Source organism: Lissotriton vulgaris, chromosome 3_1 (assembly GCF_964263255.1).
Source record: "Lissotriton vulgaris chromosome 3_1, aLisVul1.2, whole genome shotgun sequence".
NCBI lineage: Eukaryota > Metazoa > Chordata > Amphibia > Caudata > Salamandridae > Lissotriton > Lissotriton vulgaris.
Genome location: NC_141689.1, coordinates 1185055039 through 1185080336, shown reverse-complemented (window position 1 = coordinate 1185080336; position 25298 = coordinate 1185055039). Strand labels below are relative to the sequence as shown.

The 25298-nt window shown below is 41.9% G+C and overlaps 1 protein-coding gene across 2 annotated transcripts in view; it reads right to left on the bottom strand.

The window, feature by feature from the left end:
• The window catches only part of LOC147727632 (phospholipid-transporting ATPase ABCA1-like), a 2839360-nt gene that overhangs the window by 1975881 nt on the left and 838181 nt on the right, over positions 1-25298 (bottom strand). For both annotated transcript variants that reach the window (XM_086961649.1, XM_086961650.1), the window contains exons 10-11: positions 12635-12774; positions 3468-3584 (exon numbers count right to left, since the gene is read on the bottom strand). In XM_086961649.1, the coding sequence (XP_086817775.1) occupies positions 3468-3584; positions 12635-12774 (257 nt within the window). The remainder of the gene's footprint in view (positions 1-3467; positions 3585-12634; positions 12775-25298) is intronic.

Here is a 25298-nt window from a genome sequence, read left to right as displayed (position 1 = left end):
GAGGTTTCTTGATGGTCAATACCGAATTTGTTGCGATCAGATCTATGGTTTTACAAAATCGACTTGCTCTTGGCACGTTATTGGCAAAAGAGGGCGGAGTCTGTAGAATGTTGAAAGCGCCACATTGTTGCACTTACATTCCAGACAAAAGTGTTGAAATTGTATGTGGGAAACATCACTAATTTGGAAAAGGAGCTTAAACCCCTGGAGGTTGATAGTGCATGGAAGAGGCTTACAGATGGTCTCTCATCTGTAGGTAGTTGGTTTTCTAATCTAGGTAAAAGTCTTGTGAGTAAATACTGATGCCAATGGCGGAAATAGGTTTATTAGTTTTAGGAAATATAATTTGTTGCAAGTTTCGAAAACATAAAAAGAAATATTCCGTGAATAAGCGAGGAGTAAAAAGGAATATGAAGAGCTTGAATTAGAAGAGTTAAATAGCGAGATACACAAGAAAATGAAAAATTCTCATAATAATAATAATAATGAGAAAAAGCAGAATAGAAAGTTTGAAGAGATTGAAATGGGTGAAATGTGAGAAGTTGGCATCTGTTTCATTAATTAGTGATGATATAAAATATCATCAAAGAGGGGATTGATGGAGCAAGGATTCGCACGAGATGCAACTAGCTTTTAATGATGAACCTCGAATAACCCTAATTATGTAATCAACATGTTTGTCTTACTAATTTACCCTTTTTCCATCGATATTGGGTATCCGAGTGAAGCTTGCCTATGTGTTTTCCAATCCTAACACGCTTGCATTTAAGATGGCTGCTGCTACGTGGGAATTTCTACTGCGCATGCGTCTGTCATACCTACGTGACATGACGTACTCGCAGCTTTGGAGGGAACTCTGTCGCATCTGCGCACTAGTGTTAATATGGCTGTTCTGTGTTCTCACATGCGAGAGGCTTGCACTGCTGCTTTTACTAGGCTGTTCGTTTTGCCTGATTCTAATGCTATAGTTTATTATAAAGTAATGGGTATAGTGTAGAAATTCATGGTATACAGTGTAATCATTTATTCTGTGTTCTAAAACTGTTTCTTTTCCACTTCATGTTACACTTTGAAAACTGGCCTGTCTCGTAAACGCTGTACTCCATCTTTGTTGAAACTGCGACTGCGCGAGAATTGCAAGTCTCCGGATCAATGACCTTTGGACTATTGCCAAGGAGCTGACTGACTGATGCTCCTGAGAAACTCACCCGATGAACTCTAAATTGTATACATTGTAATCGTCAATAGAACATCCATTGTTAGGTGGAAGAAATCGGCATGAGAACCTGAAATTGATGGGTGTGAACATAAATTTGAATAAGGAAACGGCAAAAGTCTAAAATTTAGGTGGTGTGATGACCTGTCCTCCTCCTTTGTCCAATCGAAATTGGGGATCCTTACACTTGCAACATTGGTAGGTGGTACACTGACCTGGAAAACAGTATAACTAGCGTAGGTTTAGCTAGAGAAATTGTCCGACTTGTCTGACCTGTCACTGACCCAACGCACTCAATAGGTGACTAAGAGCAGAGGGCTGCGGAGCACTCTGTTGGGAGGTTTGAGAACCCAATCGGGGTTCTGGGAAGCTGAAGTGCTGGCGAAGCACTTTGCTGCTGAAAGCTGTAACCCAATCGGGGTTTTGGCTGATTCCTTGCAGAGAGGGAGTAGTCAGGCGTTGCAACCGAAACTGCGGGTGCTGGTCTTAACCTTTGGTGGTCCGGTCCTGTTCCAAATCCTGGGGTTATCCTGTCCTGATTTTCTGATCTACACCTGCTCGCCTACTGGCCCTGAAATCTTTGGGGTTTCCTGTCTTTTCCAACTGACCCGTGGCCAGGGTTGGTCTTCACACCATTCTAGGTAAATATAATTCTGTGTGGGTAATTGTCAATAAAATTTGCGTCCTCTTCTTTACCTTCCCTGACTTGCAAAGCTTTGATTGCATATGCTCCTTTTTCTTCCCCTTCCCTTAGTAAATGATAAATTCATCTTTTGATGATTATTAGCGTGTTTCATTTTCTTACCCACCTTATAGTTATAAGCTAAGTGTTTCTGAGATTGCATAATTATTTCCCTTTCTTTACCCTCCCTATAAAGAGTTAAGCTTGATTAGCTGAATTTCATAGTATGTTCCAATTTTTACCTTCCCTCTAGATATGTGGTAAACTAAGTTTCGATATTGCATATTGTGTTCTCTTTTCCCAAATCACTAATGATTGCAAACTGTTGGTTTAGTATTTTCCTTTCTTTACCCGCCTTTAGTCGAATTGCGAAAGACTGTATCTGAAAATAGTATGTTCCTTGTTTTTCCTTCCCTTTATTTCAAACTTTGGTAATGGTTGGCATAATCTATCTTTTGCATAGCTATACACTCTTTCTGAATCCGTGGCGTATGACTTTTGATGATGATTAGATAATGAGTTTAAACCTTCCTTGAGTCTGTGGTTATTATACGAGTGCAAATGTTATGGTATTTTGATTGCTTCTCTTTACAAATAACTCCCTGATCCATGTGGTCGTAGGTACCAGCGATAAGGATTGGTAAGTCAATGGTATAGGAATTAGTGGAACTAAATAAACTGGTAGTAGAATGTGGGTTACCTGATTAAGAAAATGTGTAATTGAATTATGGTACCAGGTGAATATTGGTAAAATTATAGTCAGGTGACCTGCGCATTCTATCACTCCAATATCACAATATATATAAAATGGAATTTTAGTTTTCAGTTTTATTGACCAACCATAGAAGAACTTTCCAGAAATCGAGTGACCTAAGATCAGTTTCTCTGAACAATCTATGAATGTAGGCCTCTACACTTATGCAGTCTGGCGTTGTCTCAGTTCGCATGAATGCCAACTATCAAGCTCCGCTATGATGATTTCTTAAAGCTCGAAAAGGTTTACTTCCAAAGGTCACCAGAGGTCACAATGCGCAGGCACACTAGATGACACTCTACATAACACTTACATTTAAGCCCTCGAAACTACTGAAAAATAATGTCAGCTCTATAAAAACCCTAAAAAATACCTACAGTTAAATCAATGAATGAAATATTTAAATGTTTATGCTCATTAGGAGAATGAGGAATCTGTTAAATTTGTGAGCTCAGCCATTGGCACTAGAATATATAGATGTAATTATGTTTATGGTAGAGTTAGGCTTTACTTCTTTCAGAATAGGACCAATGCCAAATTAACAGATGACTGTGTTGGTATTTCTGAATTATATTTCTGAATTATATTGTGTATGGTATAGATAGAATATAAAAAAGTAAAAACATTTCCAATGTAAATACAAGTTACATATAATTTTTTAACTAACAGATATTTGCTGTTTTTTTATTTATATACATAATGTCCTGATGAGAGCCTTTTCTTTTGAATATAGAACAGATTTTGTGGTCAAATAAAAAGCACTTGTGTTAAAATGATGGATCCACGTTTTCATTGGAGAAGCTCTTCTCTCTTACCCTAAATCGATTTACTTGCGGACTGCTTTGAAGAAATTTCCAGATGACTGGTCCATGCACATCCCAGGCTTCGCCATACTCCTTCATCATGCCAATTTCCCGGAAAGTCTTGTTTGCCTAAGGACATTGCATAGAATATAATCAGTGTAAGAGAGGTATCAAAGTATTTATTACACTTCGAAAAGATGAATGTTTTGCCATGTCAAAATGCAAATCAGCTATAGATAAAAACACACATTGCGAATCAGTACAAAGCGTTCGAGGAACAGGTGCATACTCACCAATACCCCACACCTGTACCAAGTAAATTGAAAATATATAAGGACAGTTAGTCTGGGGGTTGGAAAGGTATTAGTTGGTCTGAGAATGTTAGTAAACTGTACATTATTTTCAAGGCGCTGCCATTGAACATTACTCCTAATTTGTAAGGTAGGAGTTCCACAGTGTTTCTTACACATTGCTATTTCCACATGGTGATCCTGAGTTAAACGATATAGTAAACTCCGGGTATATTTCATAGCAGTCTGTCAGATTTAAATGTAAGACCTACATCATTAGCCTCTCGCCAAGATTATTACTTATAAAAATACCACAGAAACTAAACTGAGCTCCATTGAAGAAACTGTTTGGATTCCATATTCCATCTATTAACTTTCGTAATATTTGTTTGACTTGTCAGGTCAGTAATGATTGATTCATATGAAAGTACACGTTCACTTTATCGATGTGGCATGTTGACTAGCGGCCTAAAGTTGATACATGATATATAACCAATGGAGAAGGGAGCATAATCGGTACAAAATCATTATTCAGATTTCACACAAAAGTGCACACGTGCCCTTTTAATATCACTGGGTAGATTGGCTCGCGGTTACATTTCACATCTTATATGCTGACTGTCTGTGACCTACCTGGCACCTTTGTGGGGGATCTCCTCGCATGCTACACGTTTATGTTCCAACATTTCTTGGTAAAACCTTTTTGAATTACCTTCAGAACTGACGAATCTGATGTATGAATGGTTAGGTCACATCAAAGTGATGTAGCTGCATAGCATATTTGAACGGGTCAAATCCTTACACAGTGCTGGTTGTATAAATCCAAAAAGAACAAATGATGGATGGAATGCTGAGCAACTCAAACATTCACTGTCACTTGCAGATCTGGGTTTAATCCATCATTGTTTTGCTCACCATGAAATCTCAGTTTTGACCCTGTGCCTCATTGGAACAGTCCAGAACTAAGTGTCAGCAAGTCCTCCCTGAACCGGAAACAAGCATCCTGGGACCAGTTTCGGGGTATTGCCCCTCATCAGCCAGGCTAGCTTGCCAACTGTGTATTCATATTTCCAAAGGCACACTAGTGCAACCCCCTATCACGTACATGGACTGAGATTCCAACTCCATAAACCATTTCTCTTTGACCGAGGGATGTTGGAAGAGATAGCAGGGGCCCGTGCAACCTTTGTTGGCCTTCTCCCACTGCTGTCAAAAAGAAATTGGAAGCTGCTCCCCACATGCAGCTTTCATTGTGCAAACGATTTCTGGCAAGGATAGATATGAAGTCTTCATTGCTTTGTGACCGTTGCAAAACATTGATTAATTTCTAATTGAGTCACAAGGATGGGAGAAATAGATCATTGCCTCACCCTTTACTTTCAATGGACAATTATCACCAGCTCCATCTGGGTCCACTAGGCCCACAAGGGAATGCTCTGCTCTCTCCTTCCTCTCTGTAGTAGCTACACTAATCACCTCTGCAGAGTGCGCACTAGTGAGAGCCTTTCTGGGGCTCGCTGAATCTCTCTTCTTGGGTGGTAACTGTTAACATTAAAAGAACCCACCCCTCTTAAAATGCCTGGATTCCTACATTCAAGTTTCTCTGAAGGGGGCTAGAACTCTTTTCCCTTGTCACACGTTTTTCAATGTTGTCCTTATGAAATGCAAAAATATTTGCAGATCATGATAGCATTTTATTGCATTCCATTTTCATTTGCAAAGACTGACATTTTGTGTAACCTGGCCTTTGTGATGGCGAAAATATTTAATTTGTGACTACCAGGAAGGACCTAGCATCACCGGACAGTGTAACTGGAGCTTTACTTTTTGCAAATCTTTGCAATATGCTAATAGTAAATTCTGATCTTTACACTTCAAGCCCTTCTGGTTTGCTACAGAAACCCTGTGATTTTGAGTGCTATTTCACAATTCCTCTGATTACCACCACTACATGGTTGACAGAATTATCTCTCATCAGAATTTTTTCAAAGTGGGCTTTCGAAAGGAAGTCTTGTATGACAGGGGCTCAAACTTCATTTCTTCACACATGAAGTCCATGCACGATAAGTGTGGAGAAACTTAGCGGTTCTCTATTTACTTTCACCCAAACCAATGGGCCTGCTGAAAGCTTTAAAAGAACACTGAATGAAATCATGAGTGATCCTAAAAACCCTTCGGGATAATGTGTAGTTTCTGTGCCTCTTATTTGCCGAAAAAGGGATGCCACAGAAGGGAGAGTGTATCTACCCTGCCTGTCTCACCTTCTTCCTCTAGGCTCGGGCCCTGGCATCACCATCGTGCAGTGCATAGATCATTTGCATTCTGTGCTTGTGGTGCTATATGCGGTGGAATTAGTTGCATCAAGAGGGATCTATGGAAGTTCAGTTTCACCTGCCGTCTGTGTAATGCTTAACAAAATCAAACATTATTAAACAATTTTCCTTTAGTGCTTTTTCGAAAGCTCGCTCCTTCTTCTTCTATGTTCTGGATTAAATTAACGGATTACTTTTTAACCATGTACTCTGACTATGTATTTTGGGCTGAATGTAGGACGTTTGACCCCAGAAGTCATCCTAGCAATGGTCTCAATGTTTAAACTCAGTACATATTTATCTCATTGCTAATGAAGGAGGAGGATGGAGAGCAAGCACACATTGATTTGGACCAGGTTTAAAATATTGAGGTACAATCAAAGTTCCATGGGCGCTGATTTGGATTTAGTGCAATACAATGTCTGATTTTTCTCATCATGAGTGAATATTAGAATAAATTGTTGTAAAGGACTGAACACTGTTGAACTGCCATCTGTTTTGCCTGCGGAAAGCACTGTTTATGTTTATGTTTATGCAATTTTTAAAGCGCACATCTACCCGGAGGTGTCTCAGCGCTCAGAATACAGAACCATAGCTACAGCAGGTAGATTATAGTGTAAAGAACCAGGTTTTAAATTTTTTCCTAAAGCTGATGAGAGTTGGGGCAGTTTTGATGTGCAGGGGCAGTGTGTTCCAAAGTTTGGCCGTGGAAACTGTGAAGCACCTGTCACCCCAGTTGGCCTTCTTTGTTCGCGGGACTTTAAGCAAGTGAGCAGAGGAGGAGCGAAGAGTTCTAGAATGTACCAGGGGACAAAGGGCTCTTCTAAGGAACTGTGGGCCCAAGTTGTTAACTGCTTTATAGGCAATACAAAGTGCCTTAAATTTTGTTCGGCTCCTGACTGGGAGCCAGTGGAGTTGCCAGACAAATGGGGAAATGGATGTGAACTTGGGAACTCCCAGTAAAACTCTAGCAGAAGCGTTCTGGACTAGCTGCAGTCTGTCATGACTTTTTCCTGGGCATTTAGAAGGAGGGCATTACAGTAATCTATTTTGGAGAAGACCAAGGTGCTGATTAGAATTTTGCCGGCTGAGGAGGGAAGGTATGGCAGGAGTTTTTTGATCCTTTTTAGGATAAAAAAAGATGAACAGACCACGGAGTCGACGTGATGATGAAAGGTCATTTTGTCATCAAATATAACTCCCAGGTTGCGCACCTTAGTGACTGGTTGGGGTGGAGCTCCCATCTCCGGTGGCCACCATTGAGGGGACCAAGCAGGTTCCAGTTTCCCGAATGTCATCACCTCTGTTTTGTCAGAGTTTAATTTGAGACAGTTTGATGATATCCAGGTACTGATAGCCCGCATTCCCTCTTGGAAATTTGCAGCAACTGAAGTGCCTTCACTATGTACAGATAGCACCAGTTGTGTATCGTCGGCATAAGTTGTAAGGGCAATTCCCTAAGTTTTTATTACCCTCGCTAAGTCCGAAACATAAATGTTAAACAGTGTCGGACTTAGCGAGGAGCCCTGTGGGACGCCACATGGAAGAGTGAAGGTGTGGGAGGTGAAATGGCCCATTTTTACTGTTTGTGGACGGTCAGCTAGGAAGGATGCAAGAAGTTCTTTTGCTTTGTTCCTAATTCCTATAGCTGAGACACGGTCGATCAAGATACCACAATGCCACTCGGCACTTAATATAGCATATGAAGGTGTCAAATGTCTTCTTAAGAGGGATTTAAGTAGGAGGGGAAAAGGGCAAAGGATAAAAAACCTCCTTGGCAACTTGAATCATTTTATTGCACATCAAGATTAATGTACAGCAAGTCCTCAAGCTGCATCAGCATCAAAAAGGAGGATGAGCCAAAAAAGTAGAATACAGAAGAGAAGAAACCCAGCAAACTCTTGAGCCACAAAGGATCGAAAATCAAGGGCAAAGATAGTAGCAAATGGGTGATTAAAGCCTTGTAATATAGATAAACAAATGTGTTGTGGCACATTAATCACTTGTAGATGCTTCACTAAAGGATTTAAACAGAAACTGAAATGCCCTGAAAACCTTCCATCTTGAATTGAAAACACTGAATACATTTTCCTAGATACATCCCCAATTTGGGAAGAACAGATTATAAAATTATTCGACACCTCAATCCAGAAACTGATGGCAACAGTTGGGCATACAAAGAAGCCCAAGTTTGACCTCCTTTGTTCTGCATTCTGGTACTCCACTGCAGCACTTCCCACCCAACATTCTATCCCCTCGCGAATGAATCCTCCAGATAATGAGAACAGAAATGCCAGTTTACTGTGTATAGTGGGTGCTACTTTGTTTGTGTCACACAGGCGTGCAAGGGACGTGCAGCATGCATACCTATAACATCTGATTAAGCTTTTAATACCTTTGCTAGTGGCGTAATAATAGCCCCACAGCCACCGCAGTGCGAGGAGTCCCTCAAGCTCTAAGGGGCCCCCCATGGCAATGTGCTGGTGGGCCTGAGAGCTCCTGACAGAGTCCAGAGTGTGGGGGGGGGGGGCTGGGGGGGCTCATCCATGCACTTTGCATGGCCCTCTCAAGATTTGTTCCGCAACTGACTCTTGCAATTCTCAGTATGAATATGACAACTAACTTCTGATGTGAAGTGCTTCATTAAAAGTAGATTGGTGTGTGTACTGAGAGTCACTATAAGTCTATTGCAGAGTTCAGTTAACTACACCTCTGCAATATAAAATGTTAGATGTGAGCTAAATTGAGCTACAAGGAATAACAGCTTCAAGAGATATGAAAAAAAGATTAGTGTGTTGGGAGCTGAATTGTGATTAGAGTATAAAGTACCAAGTGAATATATAAAAAGTACAATTATTTATGTACCTCCTAATTGTCTTTTTCCTTCATTATTTATGTTTCCAACCATTCATTCAGATAGTAATGATTGTCCTTTTCTCAGCCAGCAGCTAGGCTCCACTCTTGCATTTCCTCAGCTAATATCTGTGTAGTATTTGAATCAACACTGAGACACTAACATCTCCCTCAGTCCCTGACAAAGCAACAGTGTCTTAACTCTCACAGCATCTAACCAGGATGAGGGTGTGGGTTTGCAAATACTTCTACGTGATTCTAACATATTGCTTGAGGGGTCCTAGTGGGCTTATTCTCGACTGCGATATATACTACAATCAGAATTGGATGCCACTCATTTGGAAGGAGGTGGTGACATATTCGCAAAGGGAAAGCTATCTCCCCAGTTGGACAGCTTTGCCTTTGGGAATCGCAGCGGTGGCTCCTCCGCTAAGGCGGAGGAGCATCGCCCCACTGCTATTTAAGTAGTGCACAAAAGAAAAAGAAAATGGTAATAACAAGACGTTCTTATCATTTTATTTGTCGATGCCACACTCGGAGCCAGGTGGGGGCGGGATTCTGTGATGCCAAGCAGAGTGAGTAGTGGTTTTTGCTCTTCTAAGTGCACATGACAGTTTGGACAGCCCTCTGCAGTAGAACAAACCATCATGTGCACTTGGCATGTCCTCCATTGGGCAGTATTGCACAGCTCCATGTAGAACATGCCCAGCCTCCCCAGGCACTGCCTGAGTGTTCAAACAGGAGGTTCAGAACAATCAGGACGATGCTTCTGAAGCTTCTGGCTTGGAGAACCTGGAAGCCTGAGTGCTTCCGGTGTTGATGCAGACCTGAAGAGTAAGCAGGAGAGGCCGTGGCGAAGGAAAAGGTACGTTAATTTTTTTATTATTATTTTTTTTTACATTTATTTCCACCCCCCGCTTGGCTCACCACCCCGGTTCCGAAGCAGCCACTACTGGGGAATCGTGTTGGGCCCTCTATGCCTTACCACATTAAGTAATCTTTTTTTTAAGCAGCACTGGCTTTAGGGAACACAGGCTGATTTTTTCTAAAATAGGGTCAAGTTTGGGAACATTCGTTGCAGCCACCATTCCTATATTTCTAGCTAAATACAGAGTGTCAAAAATCATGGCTTGCCTAATTAATATTCATTAGACAGGTCTTTCTATGACCCTCAGTAACTGGAGTTTTGTTACACAATCCAGGGGCATATTTACAAGGCCCTATCACCACGGGAATGTCTGTTCATATGACGTTTCTTTGGCGATAAACCCTTCGCCATATTTACAAGGCCGCATTAAGCCCCTTAACGTGGCTTAACAACGCCTTGTAAATAGGGGCCCCTTTCATGCTACACTTAGGGGGCGATTCCGATGTCGCTAAAAATGCCTTCCCAATGCTATTCGTAGGCTTACCTTACGACAGACACGTATCTGTAGCTTTTTTCTACAAATGAGCACGTACGATGCGTATTACAGGCAAATTTCCGACCGAATCGTCCGCTCCGATTCGTGCTCTGTCCCAAGACTGAACACACTCAGGAAACACAGAATTCGAGTCGTACAGAGGCTTTTCACAAGCAATTTCCGAACACGCAAGTACGATGCATTATTTCTACATGTCGTACAGGGTGCCGCTTCTAGCACCTCGCAGCCTTCGGACAAGGTGTATTTAAGCTCCGTTTCGCACCAGAACACGTTCAACTGGGACGAGACAGAGTCTGTTGCGTCGTGTATGTGCTTAGCTGTGTCGAATTGTTCGCATACGTGTCTATTAGGTTGTGTTAATGCTGGACTATTTAACGTCGTTCGCGTTGGAGTCTGTCGTGTAGTGTTAATGCTTGGCTACATGGAGTCGTTCGCGTACGAGTCTATCGTGTCAGGCTCCTTTCTCGGCGTAAACATTTTTTCCGACTGTGTCGGTTGTAAATTTCAAGCATCACATCGTACTCAGCCATTCGGAAGGCGTGTGTACAGTTGAGTCGGAAAGTATGACGGGTCCGTGTCGGGACAAACGTTTTCCAGCCGAAATCGGAATTGGGCCCTAAGTGTGAAAGGTGCATGCAATGGGTGTTACAGTGGGCACTCTGCCCCAACACTCATTGATTTTGACGTAGCCCCCTATTTACAAGGATGGCGTAAATGGAGGCAGTGCCAAATTAAGACCAGGGAAAACCTGGTCTTAACATGGGGAAATGAGAAGAAATGCTTAATTTCTCTGCTAAAAGAGGAGAAGTGCTTAATCTCTCCTTGTTTCTGCTGTCTCTATGTATGCTTCATTATGCAGCACACATAGAAACATCAAATCACCATGAATGATTGTTCCTTCTTGCACATAAACAATCATATAACTAAATGGTGATTTGCAACTTGTATGTGTGCTGCACAAAGCAGCACACATTGGAGTAATAATTCGCCATTCTGGATTGCAGGAAGGGACACCTTCCTGCACACAAACAATCATTCACTCCAACGTAGACACCCTTGAAGTATGGTGCAAGGGTACCGGTGTCGGAGCTGGACAGCTATATTTAGTGCCAGTGCTAGGGGAAGTGCAAGGGTGTGCAGCATCCTTGTGAATAAGGAGCATCCCTACATTTTCAGAATGGCGGAGCATGGCCTTAGCAATGTTTGCTTAATGCCATGTTTCACCATTCCCTGGTGTCACATTGCATACGTGTCGCATCTCAAAATCAAAGACTGTTCATGTAAAGTTTGAAGATTTGCAGCTACATTTTGCGATGAGCACGTGCGTCTATCTGGCACCTTGGTCATATTTCATAATTGAGTTCCGATTCAAATAGCACAATAGGTCATTAATATTGAGAGATTTGTCTGGAATTTTCAGGTATAAATCATCAAAAATGAAACACAAACGGTTGTATTACATAAAATGTCCTTTTGTTGCCATTTTATTCGATCCGTGCTATTCTGCATCTATGTGCTGTTTAGCTTCACATTACATACCTGTAAGTAATGTGCTAATTTTCCATCCATTTTACAGCGTTTAGAACTATTTTGAAGCATAATTATCGCTATTGCTTGGTTAGAGACAAAAATTTACTGCTGAGCTGCGGCGATTTTTATGGCAAATAAACCTTGGTATTACCAAAGTTTATCGCAAATGCGATAAAAATCGGCCGCAATGCATGAATATCGCTGAAAAGTCAGCGATATTCATGCATTACTGAGCTAATGCTCTTAGCCATGTTATCCATCTCCCATTGGATAACATGGCTAAGAACTGCTCAGGGAAGGTGTTAGCTTTTGGAGATATTCGCGCTGAGGGCGAATATCTCCAAAAGTTGGTAATAGGAGATTGCGATGTTAGCGACTGTTTCCAGTCGCTAACATCTTGGCACGCCCACTTTGCATGTCATTAGTGATAAATATCACCGACATGCAAAGTGGGGCCCAAGATGGTCGCTATCTCCTACTAGCTGTCGCTAACTGGTGTTAGCGACAGCTAGGTAATAGGGAGATAATTTTATCTCCGCTTTCTTGGCTTTTAAAGCCAAAAAAGCGGAGATAAAACTTGATAATATGCCCCATAGTGCCAGAGAATACCAACTACGTATATAACAGAGGGTTAGTGTAATTATTGCAGATTTTGAATTAAGGCATAATCATTGGATTGAAGGCATAATCCCACCGTAAACATTACCTCCATGCACTGACTCATTGCCACATTGTGTATTATCTCATTCATGACAAAATAACCGATTCACCTCTTTAACGATTTGACGGGATACAGGATTGTCAGGCGTGTATAAAACCTTCCCCATCAGGAGTGGACGAAATGTGCTCCATAAAAACTTCAGTCCTGTTGTATTTTCTAAAGTATTCATGAGATTTTGGCAGAAGTCACCTGGAGAGAGTCAAGGAATGCAGTGTTAGCATGTTATTTCACAGTGTGAAAATTCACTTTAGAAAATCTAGCAAAGTGAAATGTAGTGCAAGCAATGGATAAAATTGTTTGAAATTGTAAGGTCTGCAATGATTTCTGTCATTAAAAAACAATCACATAAGAGCTGACAGAAAACATTACAACACATCCTTGTATTTCAGATTGTTTAAAGTAAACATTCTAAAAGCAAAAGTGGCATGAGTCAATTTGACCTACAACTACACTGCTGCAGTTGCAGTTGTATATATATATATATATATATATATATATATATATATATATATATATATATATATATATATATATATATATATATATATATATATATATATATATATATATATATATATATATATATATATTCACTGAAAAAACCATAGGTTATAGACCATATATAGTTAGGAATTAGCATTTACAAAACCTTAATTTACTCGCACAAAACCATAGAAATTCGCATATATAGTTAGTTGCAATAACTATATATCGCGCACCCGCAATCCACTGCTGATGATGTCACATATTACATCATTCATGACATGGTCAGTGACATCACTGATGACATCACTGATGACATCAACCAGTGTTTGTATGTTTGTGTAAAGTTAAAATATGTCTTACATATTGAAGAATGAGTGGATGTATAAGTGTCTGGATGAAGGGTTTAGTAGGTGCATGACTGACTGTATGAGAGAGTGATTAAATGTGTTTCACTGAGTGCATGGGTTAGTGACTAAACTGTCATAATTTGTGCATCATTATGTCTGTTGTTCTGTAAACTGCTGCATGTGTTAATCAGTAGCTATATGAGTAACTATATGGGTTATTGATTGGTTGCCCAAGTATTTGTATGGGAGACTGAGTATGTGTGTGGGTGGCTGGGAGGTGTATGACTCTGTGCATAGATGTGTGAGCAGTTGATTCACTAGATGTATGGGTTCAAACGTGCATGTGGAAACAGCTGTATGGGCAGTTGACTGTGTGCATGAGTGTATTGGTGAGTGAATGGATATCTCAGTGCTACATGTCAAAGTAAGTACATATGTAAAACACAGTACATGTGAGAGTTGACATATATAAATAACTTAGCATAAGAGCCAGTGAATGTGAGAGTGGCTTTATGAATCATTGTGAACTTGTATCAGAGATTGTATAAGAGAGTAAATATGTGTTAGAATATGTTTGAATTAGTAAGGTGTGTATAACTGTATAGTTGAGGAAATGGAGGAGTGATTGATTCTTTTCATGACTGACTAGATATGTGAGTAACTCCATGGATGAGTGACAATCTGTGAGTGTCTGTTTACACTGATTGTATCTAAGGTTATATTAGAGTCTGAAGAGGTTCATCGTATTATCACATGAATGATATTATCAGTGATGTGATCAGTAATGTCAAATGAGATGTCATCAGTGATGTCATCAGTGATGTCATCAGTGATGTCATCAGTGATGTCACTGACCATGTCATGAATGATGTAATATGTGACATCATCAGCAGTGGATTGCGGGTGCGCAATATATAGTTATTGCAACTAACTATATATGCGAATTTCTATGGTTTTGTGCGAGTAAATTAAGGTTTTGTAAATGCTAATTCCTAACTATATATGGTCTATAACCTATGGTTTTTTCAGTGAATTTCCATGGTTTTTTAATAGCAAATATCAAAAGCTGTAAAATGTCAAGTACGTGGTAGGTAAAAACATTTTCGTATTTATGCACGCTGATGTGCTTTGAACGCTGCCCCCCCCCTTCTCTTTTCTTTTAGGAGTATTCTCTCTTTGCAGATAGTGAAGGGTAGGGAACGTAAGCCTTTGCCCCCATTGTAACCCGTCGTGCCTGCTTCCCTCTACATTTGATTGATTGTTATCGAAGCATTTACTGTTTTAGAATTGGGTGCTCTCATGCTGACGCCAGCTTCAATCTGAAACATCCAGAAACACTGTAGACTACCAATTCAATCAGTTCCGGTGGAGCCCCAACGTGACCCGGTAGAGAAGAACTTGCCCTCCCCTCTTTGACTGATTGTTCTTGTTGCCTGTCCCTTCTGTTGTCATTTAACAGAACTTTTTGGACTGCTGAAAGGGGTTGTATTCCGACCGCTGGTTGGTGGAGACATTTTGACTATATTCTGGACCTGCGTTGTCGCGTAATGCGTCATATGACGCGCCGCGTTAGCGCACCCGGAAGTGCTCCGGTGAGCAAGGCGCAGCTTCCTGGAAACGATCCAGAGCACGGCGCGCAGCGCGTAACGTAAGCATAACAGGTCATGTGACTTGTTAATAAAACTTTTCATTGGTTCATTTTACTTTTGGTTTCCTAATGATGGAAGGCTTGATCATATGACCTAAAAATATCACTTTTCATTGGATTAAAACATTTTTTTTTCCCAAACGATGAAAGCCCCACCTTGTTTCTAGATGTTTCAGACTAAAGCTGGCGTCAGCCTGAGAGCACCACCATCTCGTGGCTCCGTCGTGGTCATTCCGCGAGCAATCATGGCAGCCGCTCCCCACCGGAAGCCTGCAGGAGTCGGGAGCCCCCAAGACTTTTGTAAAATCTTCAAGGCTCAGGGGACGTCCGAGTTCCAAGGTGTCCCAGGGCCATGTTAGTGGACCAGGCCCAAATCCGAAGAGCCGTCCGCCATTTTAAGACTCCTGTGGCAGCCGCCTATCGCTGCACCACAAGAGTGGGAGCAACTCAACTACATGGTGAGCGAGACGCTGTAGCCGCAAGAGCGGGCGGTAAACAGCTGAATGGCGGATGAGGCACAGTGTAGCAAAAGCGGGCGGAATGGCAACTGAAACGGTAAAGGGGCGCCCCACTACAGCAGACGAGCCTCCACCTGGGGAGGCCCGTTCACGCCGCCTCCCCCCCCGCCCCCCGGGGCGCCCCACACCGTTTTTCGGAGCAGCATTGTAGGATACCAAAACCAGTGCGGCAACTTACTGGACATCACCTGGGTGCCGTCCAGATCACAGCGCGTTCTGCTGCCTTGGGACTATTCGCACAACAGACCGCTACTGACGAGGCACAGTGCAGCTAAAGCGGGCAAGTACCATGAGTGACGTTAATTCAATCTTTCAATAGTACAGTAATCAATAACACATCAGAACTTAATATCAATAGGGATGTCAAAATGTTCAATCAATTCTCGTCCCTGCTCGCCATGTGCTTCAAAACTGCATACGTATCTCGTGATATCAAGGTTGGGCAACCAGTACACAACAAGGAGTTACGAGTCCCATTTATACCGGCTCCATTTTTGGCGCGGCCGGGCAGGTCCAGGCTATAGTCAAACATAACAAATGAGGCTGACGTCTCTGAAGCAGTTGACGCACAGCAGGACATAGCAAATAAACATGAAGTCTCTGAAGCTGTTAACTCACTGCAGGACAAAACAAGTGAACCTGAAACCTCTGGAATAATTGTCGCTCAGAAGAACAACACACAAAACTCTGTAGTGTCTGAGGAAAGTAAAACAGAAGGGCACTGTAGTTTCAGACACACTTAACACTAATGACTTAAGAAAGATATCGTCTGTCTATGAAGCAGCTGTCATGTTCACAGAATTGACAAAGAAGTTTGCAGACACCAATGCTATTAAGAAACACAAGGAAATCCCTAACGCATCAGCATTCTCGGAAGAGGTTGACACAGATGACATCTTAAGGAACGGAGAAAGACAAATTAAGGATGAGGAAGTTGTCACTTTAGTTTTTTCATGGCGTTTAAAGAAGGGATGGTTCTTCACCTGGGTGCCGTCCACAACTCAGCACGTTGTGCTGCCTTGGAACTATTCGCACAACAGACCGCTACTGACCATTGTTGCTTCAGTTTTAATAAAAAAATGTTAAGGTGTTTACTGTTTTTGTTGCGATGTATATATTTATAAGTTATTAAAGTGTTATAAACCTACTACTTTGTTGGAGTGCTATATATTTTTAATGTGACACATAATTGTGAAGACTTTGATGTACAAAAAGGCATCCCTGGAATCTTCCGCTTCAGGCTCGGACCCACACACCCTCACAGTGAGAATCCCCTCCCCAAGCACAATACAGGATGGTTATCAGATAGTAGGAACGCGTGTGGTGTGACGGATCTCATCGGGTGGGGGCCTTGATCTACTTAACTCCTTTGAAGAGGGGTGATTCTCTACAGCTGGGGCCATAAACTACATCTGCAGGGCTAGGTGATAGCCTGGGACCGGCCTGGACATTCGGACACAGAGGAAGAGGAGTGTCAGAGGGTGCGGTAGTGAATAGGGTGAAAGGCAGGTGTCGGGCGGGCACAGGGTGTGATTCTCAGAGAAGAACAGCGCAGATGGGAGGAGGTTTCTAGCCCATACATGAGAAAGAGAGCGGGAGTGACCAGTGCGTGGGGGAGATGCTTGCGAGGGTGCAGACAGTGGGTCTGGTCAAGGCATCTAAAATGGCTGCTGTGCTCAACAAAAGTGTGGCATTGCAAAAAAGGCAAGATGGCGCAGACAATGTTTATCAATAATGATTTATTTATACCAAATAAAATATTTCCTCGCAGTGACAAAATGGCGGTCAACACTTCCTGATTTCCATCGAATCGAACGTTAACAGACGTCACGCAGCAAAAAAAAAAAACGCTCACGCACAGCCGCTGGAAGACATGTATCAACATATATGAGCCTCCTCAGCCACCCTCAGAAAACAAAAGGGGTCAGGATACGTCTCCCGTACCCCCTTATACCTAGTAATTTAATGAAATCAAAACACAAAAAGGCGAATTCACGTTTCGCTACCAGTTTGCGAACCGAGAAGCGCTTCTACCGCGAAAAATCAATTATTTTTTTATTTGCCCCACGGGACCCTTTAATAACCCCAACATCATTCCTAGGGGGTCAAGAGGGGTCTACCTAGCCCCCTTTCATTAAATTCCCCCTTCGTTTTTCTCCTCCTCTTGTCTCTCGATCCTACCGACAGACAAGATGGCGGCCGCACCGGACTGTTTAGAATGTTGACAGACACCGGACAGCCAATCAGCTTCGCTACGCAAAGCTCCGTTACGCGAAAAGTACGCGATCTGGAGCGCTATCTGGGACGCTGTCACAGATATATCTGTTTTTTAAAACGTTAATTTCTCAAAATCCACTGGAGCACATATATTGAGACCCAGCAAAGGCACATCGGACTAACAGTCCCTATAATTTTACCAAGTTTCGTGCAAATCCATTCAGCCGTTAGTTTGCGAACCGAGAAGCGCTTCTACCGTGAAAAATCAAATTTTTTTAATTTTCCCCACGGGACCCTTTAATAACCCCAACATCATTCCTAGGGGGTCAAGAGGGGTCTACCTTGCCCCCTTTCATTAAATTCCCCCTTCGTTTTTCACCTCTTCTTGTCTCTCGATCCTACCGAGTGACAAGATGGCGGCCGCTCCGGACTGTTTAGAATGTTGACAGACACCGGAGAGCCAATCAGCATCGCTTCGCAAAGCTCCGTGACGCGAAAAGTACGCGATCTGGAGCGCTATCTGGGACGCTGTCACAGATATATAAATTTTTTAAAACGTTAATTTCTCAAAATCCACTGGAGGACATATATTGAGACCCAGCAAAGGCACATCGGGCTAACAGTCCCTACAATTTTGCCAAGTTTCGTGCAAATCCATTCAGCCGTTCGAGCTAAAAGTGAGGCCAAACGCCCTATGGAAATTAACATGGGAAAAACGCATTTTGGGACCCCCCCTTTTTTCTCGGCCCCCCCTTGACGAACCCCCCCCAAATTTTTAGGGGCTGCTCAGAAACAAAATGTGCCATTTTCCTGAAAATTTCAGCCGATTCCGTCCACAAACGCCAAAGTTATTAGACATAGAATTTTCAAAAGTCCCATAGAGAAAAAATCCTTATATATACCTACTGGCGATAGCCAGTAGGTAATATATATATATATATATATATATATATATATATATATATATATATATATATATATATATATATATATATATATATATATTTTTTTCGCTCCAAGAGTTGCCCCATAGGAATGGCCACTCACGCAGGGGTTGCCGCTCTGGACGCCACAAGCAGCAAGATGGCATCATGCTTCAAGGCGTTAACTGCAGGCCATACGCGTTTCGAGCTGTTCTGTAGCTCTTGATCACTGGCAAATGATGAAAGAAGCAGGTGAGTTTCGGAACAGTTATTTTATTCAAATTACGTAGCCACGCCCCTGTGGGCGCGTCACAGGCATTCTGGTAGTTGATGTTCCCTGGTATGCCTGCATACTACACAGTCCGTTATAGCAAGTGCACTGCTGCTTTCACCACAAAATGTTCCTCCCGTTTGGGCATAAAGTCTTTAAAACAATCCTGGCATCTTCCCAATATCAACTTGTGGCTCAGGCCCCCTGACGTTCCCGCTTGTGTCCTGAATGACGGAACACGCAGGATCTGCTTGCTGGGCAGCGGGGCCATACCACGACCGGACTAGTCGTTTTAATTTTCGCTCCAAGAGTTGCCCCATAGGAATGGCCACTCACGCAGGGGTTGCCGCTCTGGACGCCACAAGCAGCAAGATGGCATCATGCTTCAAGGCTTTAACTGTAGTATGCAGGCATACCAGGGAACATCAACTACCAGAATGCCTGTGACGCGCCCACAGGGGCGTGGCTACGTAATTTGAATAAAATAACTGTTCCGAAACTCACCTGCTTCTTTCATCATTTGCCAGTGATCAAGAGCTACAGAACAGCTCGAAACGCGTATGGCCTGCAGTTAAAGCCTTGAAGCATGATGCCATCTTGCTGATTGTGGCGTCCAGAGCGGCAACCCCTGCGTGAGTGGCCATTCCTATGGGGCAACTCTTGGAGCAAAAAAAATAAATAAAAATATATATATATATATATATATATATATATATATATATATATATATTCGGAATAAGATCACAGCTGTTCAAGTATTACGCTGAAAGCATCCAGGCACTCACGGGCAAAGTTATATCAAAGCTTATTTATTCGGCATTCATCTACGCGTTTCGGGAGTCAAGCTCCCTTGATCACGATGTTTTGCGCGTGTCAAAGCAATCACTTTTCAAAACATGAGAAGGGTGATAGGAATCAAAAAAGGACTCACATAGGAACACACTGTTAGTGAAAATACAGCGGCCATTTTGACATTCTCCCAATACATTTAAGAGAGGTATTCTGATGTACAAAACATTGTTTATCCTCACTCTACACAGTATTTGTAGGGTATTTGAAACTGTGCTCAGTAAATGAGACATTCTTAACAAGATCCCTTTAAAATGACAGTTTCAGATTTTTTTACAAAAGTGCAAGTGCATGTTTATATTTCAAAAGAGTACATTGGCTTAAATGTACAGAGTACCAAAGTTGCCCCATAGGAATGGCCACTCACGCAGGGGTTGCCGCTCTGGACGCCACAAGCAGCAGTCCGTTATAGCAAGTGCACTGCTGCTTTCACCACAAAATGTTCCTCCCGTTTGGGCATAAAGTCTTTAAAACAATCCTGGCATCTTCCCAATATCAACTTGTGGCTCAGGCCCCCTGACGTTCCCGCTTGTGTCCTGAATGACGGAACACGCAGGATCTGCTTGCTGGGCAGCGGGGCCATACCACGACCGGACTAGTCGTTTTAATTTTCGCTCCAAGAGTTGCCCCATAGGAATGGCCACTCACGCAGGGGTTGCCGCTCTGGACGCCACAAGCAGCAAGATGGCATCATGCTTCAAGGCTTTAACTGTAGTATGCAGGCATACCAGGGAACATCAACTACCAGAATGCCTGTGACGCGCCCACAGGGGCGTGGCTACGTAATTTGAATAAAATAACTGTTCCGAAACTCACCTGCTTCTTTCATCATTTGCCAGTGATCAAGAGCTACAGAACAGCTCGAAACGCGTATGGCCTGCAGTTAAAGCCTTGAAGCATGATGCCATCTTGCTGCTTGTGGCGTCCAGAGCGGCAACCCCTGCGTGAGTGGCCATTCCTAGGGGGCAACTCTTGGAGCGAAAAAAATAAAATAAAATAAAAAATAATTCTAATTCAGTTGTCCTAGACTTCGAAGACATAACATATTCCAATGGCCTTACATATTTTGTTCAAATTGTCAATGCTCAATAATTCCAAGATATATACCAATAGGAGGACCACTTCGTCACCACAAAGGTAAACATGGTTTTCCTTAGAGTACAATTGAAGTAATATTAATTCTTTATGACTAAAAAGTTAGCACCTGTTTGTGTATTCAAACTGCTAACAGGCCGAAAAACCAGCCATGGCAACATTTTTAACTTTTCCTCAAAGAAAGCGACAGAAACACTGAAAGGCAGAAACTGTCACATGCAGGCAGGGAATTATACACACATATAAATATGGACGACACCATGTCTTTTCATTTCATTGTGTGAAATAAATACTTACTTTCACTGGAGAACATTGTTGCTGCTTCTTTTTGCCTATTTTAAAGAAAAGTCATGCTAAGAGGTCCTTACCTGGTCCATTTCACCGTGGATTGATGAAGAAACAGGAACATTGTTACACATAAAAAAATATATATATGTATATACATAAATGTGATATATAGATGTATGTATGTATGTATATATTTTTTTTCCGCAAAGAAACGCTGCACTCTGAAATTTTACCGTTTTGAAGTTTATTTAACAGAGCCTATTCTGCACACGGACGCGTTTCAGCCTTACAGCCTTGGTTACGGTAGGTGGTATTACATTCGCAACTGTTTTTATGTCATTTCCTTTCTACAACAGACCCATGAATTATGGGACACGTAGTTTGCATTATTAATCAACAGATTTCCACAATGCAGACATCGTTTTAGTATTAAACAAATAACAGTGTGATGATATTCTTTGATTCAAAAAATATGTTCACTTATTAATATTGCCGTTACTCTAGCAAGGTAAATTAAATGATGAGGTAAAACAGTTTAAACAAATTAATTGCATATGCTTCTCCGTAAAGAATAGCAGTCGTGATGCCTCATGTTACGTCCTGTCTCACGTATGAGACAGCCACTGATGACATCACTGATGACATCTCAAATGACATCACTGATGACATCACTGATGACATCCTCCATGTGACAAACTGATACACCTCATCATACAGTAGCATAACCTTTCAACACTCATTATAAAATATGAAGTACCATATTTGAAACCATTGACGCACCAGTACAAGTTTCTAAAAACCCACTCAGTGATTACTAGATCTACACACCCATCTAAACACTTACTTATAGATTCACTCATACATGCTAACAAAGATCAATAGAACACTATTAAATATACTTATACACCTACATCAACATTACACACCAGCACATATCCTATTCAATTATGCAGACATCCTACTCACTTATGCAAATAATTGATCATACTTATATTTACTAAGCTACACACTTACACAAACACCACTTTATTTATTCATATAGATAGTAACTAATACTTAATGTATTATAAAATCACTATTACAAGTAAACAGTTATCCATATCTCACTCATTCAATCACTGAGTCTTAAGTATACTTATTTATATACAACAATTGTCACATACACTGCCTTTTATATTTTTAGTTTATTGGACATATATCATTGAGAAATATATTTACTCATCACCACACCCATAAAGAGATTCACTCACCCAAACAGCTGTTTCCACATACAGTCTTAACTTCATATACCTACTAAATCAACTATTTACAAATTTTTTGACATTCACACACGTCCCACCCAACCACACACACATTCATTCACTATCCCATACAAATACTCACTTAACTAATTAATAACTAATCTAGACTTTCACATACCTAGTAACCAACTTATGTAGTAGTTTACACAACAAGAGCTAGAGTGATACATGTATTCACAAAGTTTAATCACTATCACATATATTTAGTGAGACACTTTAAATTCGTCACTTAGACACTCAATCACATTGCTACTAAATCCTCCATTGAGACACTTATACATCCACTCAGTGTTCAAGGCAGGTTCCTATATATATATATATATATAGGATCATGTGATCAAGGTCCAGGTCGGACCGAAACGCGTCATGGCGGCATACTGATGCGGGGCGAAAAAACTTTAAATAAATAAGAAACGCATGAAAAAATGGGTCCGCGTTTGTCTATCTGAGTCCGTGGTTGGTGATTGGATTCTGGAAGGATAGAGTACTGGAATATATATATATATATATATATATATATATATATATATATATATATATATATATATATATATATATATATATATATATATATATATATATATTCCAACATAAAGGTTACCCCCAAAAGGAAAAGCCTCCAGCCAGGAAGGTAAACTTGTCGTTTTTTATTTGCAGGTTACAGCATTGCTGCAGATGAAGCCAAGTCCAATTAAATTAGCAGCCTGACGCGTTTCATGCTCGAGGAGCATTTCTTCAGAGGCTTAAGCTTTGTGCGAAGCACTGCAATCATTAGTCCTTAACACCTGTCCCAGTGGGTGTTGGCTTTCCCTAAGCATTCTGGTGTACGTAGTTTTCCTCGAGCATGAAACGCGTCAGGCTGCTAATTCAATTGGACTTGGCTTCATCTGCAGCAATGCTGTAACCTGCAAATAAAAAACAACAAGTTTACCTTCCTGGCTGGAGGCTTTTCCTTTTGGGGGTAACCTTTATGTTGAAGTGTTTGGCGGCCGACCCCAGTCGCGGAAAAGCCCTGCCACATGAATGTGGTTTCAAGCTGCAGTCACCGGGCTAACAGCTCTCCAAGGAGGACGTTTTTTGCATGACTAATTTACAGCGCAGAGACAAGGAGACAATTTCCACACCCACTGGGGCTTTAATTTTCGAAAAATGTGACTTTGTTTGCGAGCAGCTCACTGGAGTATTATATGAAAACTACGTACACCAGAATGCTTAGGGAAAGCCAACGCCCACTGGGGCAGGTGTTAAGGACTAATGATTGCAGTGCTTCGCACAAAGCTTAAGCCTCTGAAGAAATGCTCCTCGAGCATGAAACGCGTCAGGCTGCTAATTCAGTTGGACTTGGCTTCATCTGCAGCAATGCTGTAACCTGCAAATAAAGAACAACAAGTTTACCTTCCTGGCTGGAGGCTTTTCCTTTTGGGGGTAACCTTTATGTTGGAGTGTTTGGCGGCCGACCCCGGTCGCGGAAAAGCCCTGCCACATGAATGTGGTTTCAAGCTGCAGTCACCGGGCTAACTGCTCTCCAGGGAGGACGTTTTTTGCATGACTAATTTACAGCACAGAGACAAGGAGACAATTTCCACACCCACTGGGGCTTTAATTTTCGAAAAATGTGACTTTGTTTGCGAGCAGCTCACTGGAGTATTATATGAAAACTACGTACACCAGAATGCTTAGGGAAAGCCAACGCCCACTGGGGCAGGTGTTAAGGACTAATGATTGCAGTGCTTCGCACAAAGCTTAAGCCTCTGAAGAAATGCTCCTCGAGCATGAAACGCGTCAGGCTGCTAATTCAATTGGACTTGGCTTCATCTACAGCAATGCTGTAACCTGCAAATAAAAAACGACAAGTTTACCTTCCTGGCTGGAGGCTTTTCCTTTTGGGGGTAACCTTTATGTTGGAGTGTTTGGCAGCCGACCCCGGTCGCGGAAAAGCCCTGCCACATGAATGTGGTTTCAAGCTGCAGTCACCGGGCTAACAGCTCTCCAGGGAGGACGTTTTTTGCATGACTAATTTACAGCGCTGAGACAAGGAGACAATTTCCACACCCACTGGGGCTTTAATTTTCGAAAAATGTGACTTTGTTTGCGAGCAGCTCACTGGAGTATTATATGAAAACTACGTACACCAGAATGCTTAGGGAAAGCCAACGCCCACTGGGGCAGGTGTTAAGGACTAATGATTGCAGTGCTTCGCACAAAGCTTAAGCCTCTGAAGAAATGCTCCTCGAGCATGAAACGCGTCAGGCTGCTAATTCAATTGGACTTGGCTTCATCTGCAGCAATGCTGTAACCTGCAAATAAAAAACGACAAGTTTACCTTCCTGGCTGGAGGCTTTTCCTTTTGGGGGTAACCTTTATGTTGGAGTGTTTGGCGGCCGACCCCGGTCGCGGAAAAGCCCTGCCACATGAATGTGGTTTCAAGCTGCAGTCACCGGGCTAACAGCTCTCCAGGGAGGACGTTTTTTGCATGACTAATTTACAGCGCAGAGACAAGGAGACAATTTCCACACCCACTGGGGCTTTATTTTTCGAAAAATGTGACTTTGTTTGCGAGCAGCTCACTGGAGTATTATATGAAAACTACGTACACCAGAATGCTTAGGGAAAACCAACGCCCACTGGGGCAGGTGTTAAGGACTAATGATTGCAGCGCTTCGCACAAATCTTAAGCCTCTGAAGAAATGCTCCTCGAGCATGAAACGCGTCAGGCTGCTAATTCAATTGGACTTGGCTTCATCTGCAGCAATGCTGTAACCTGCAAATA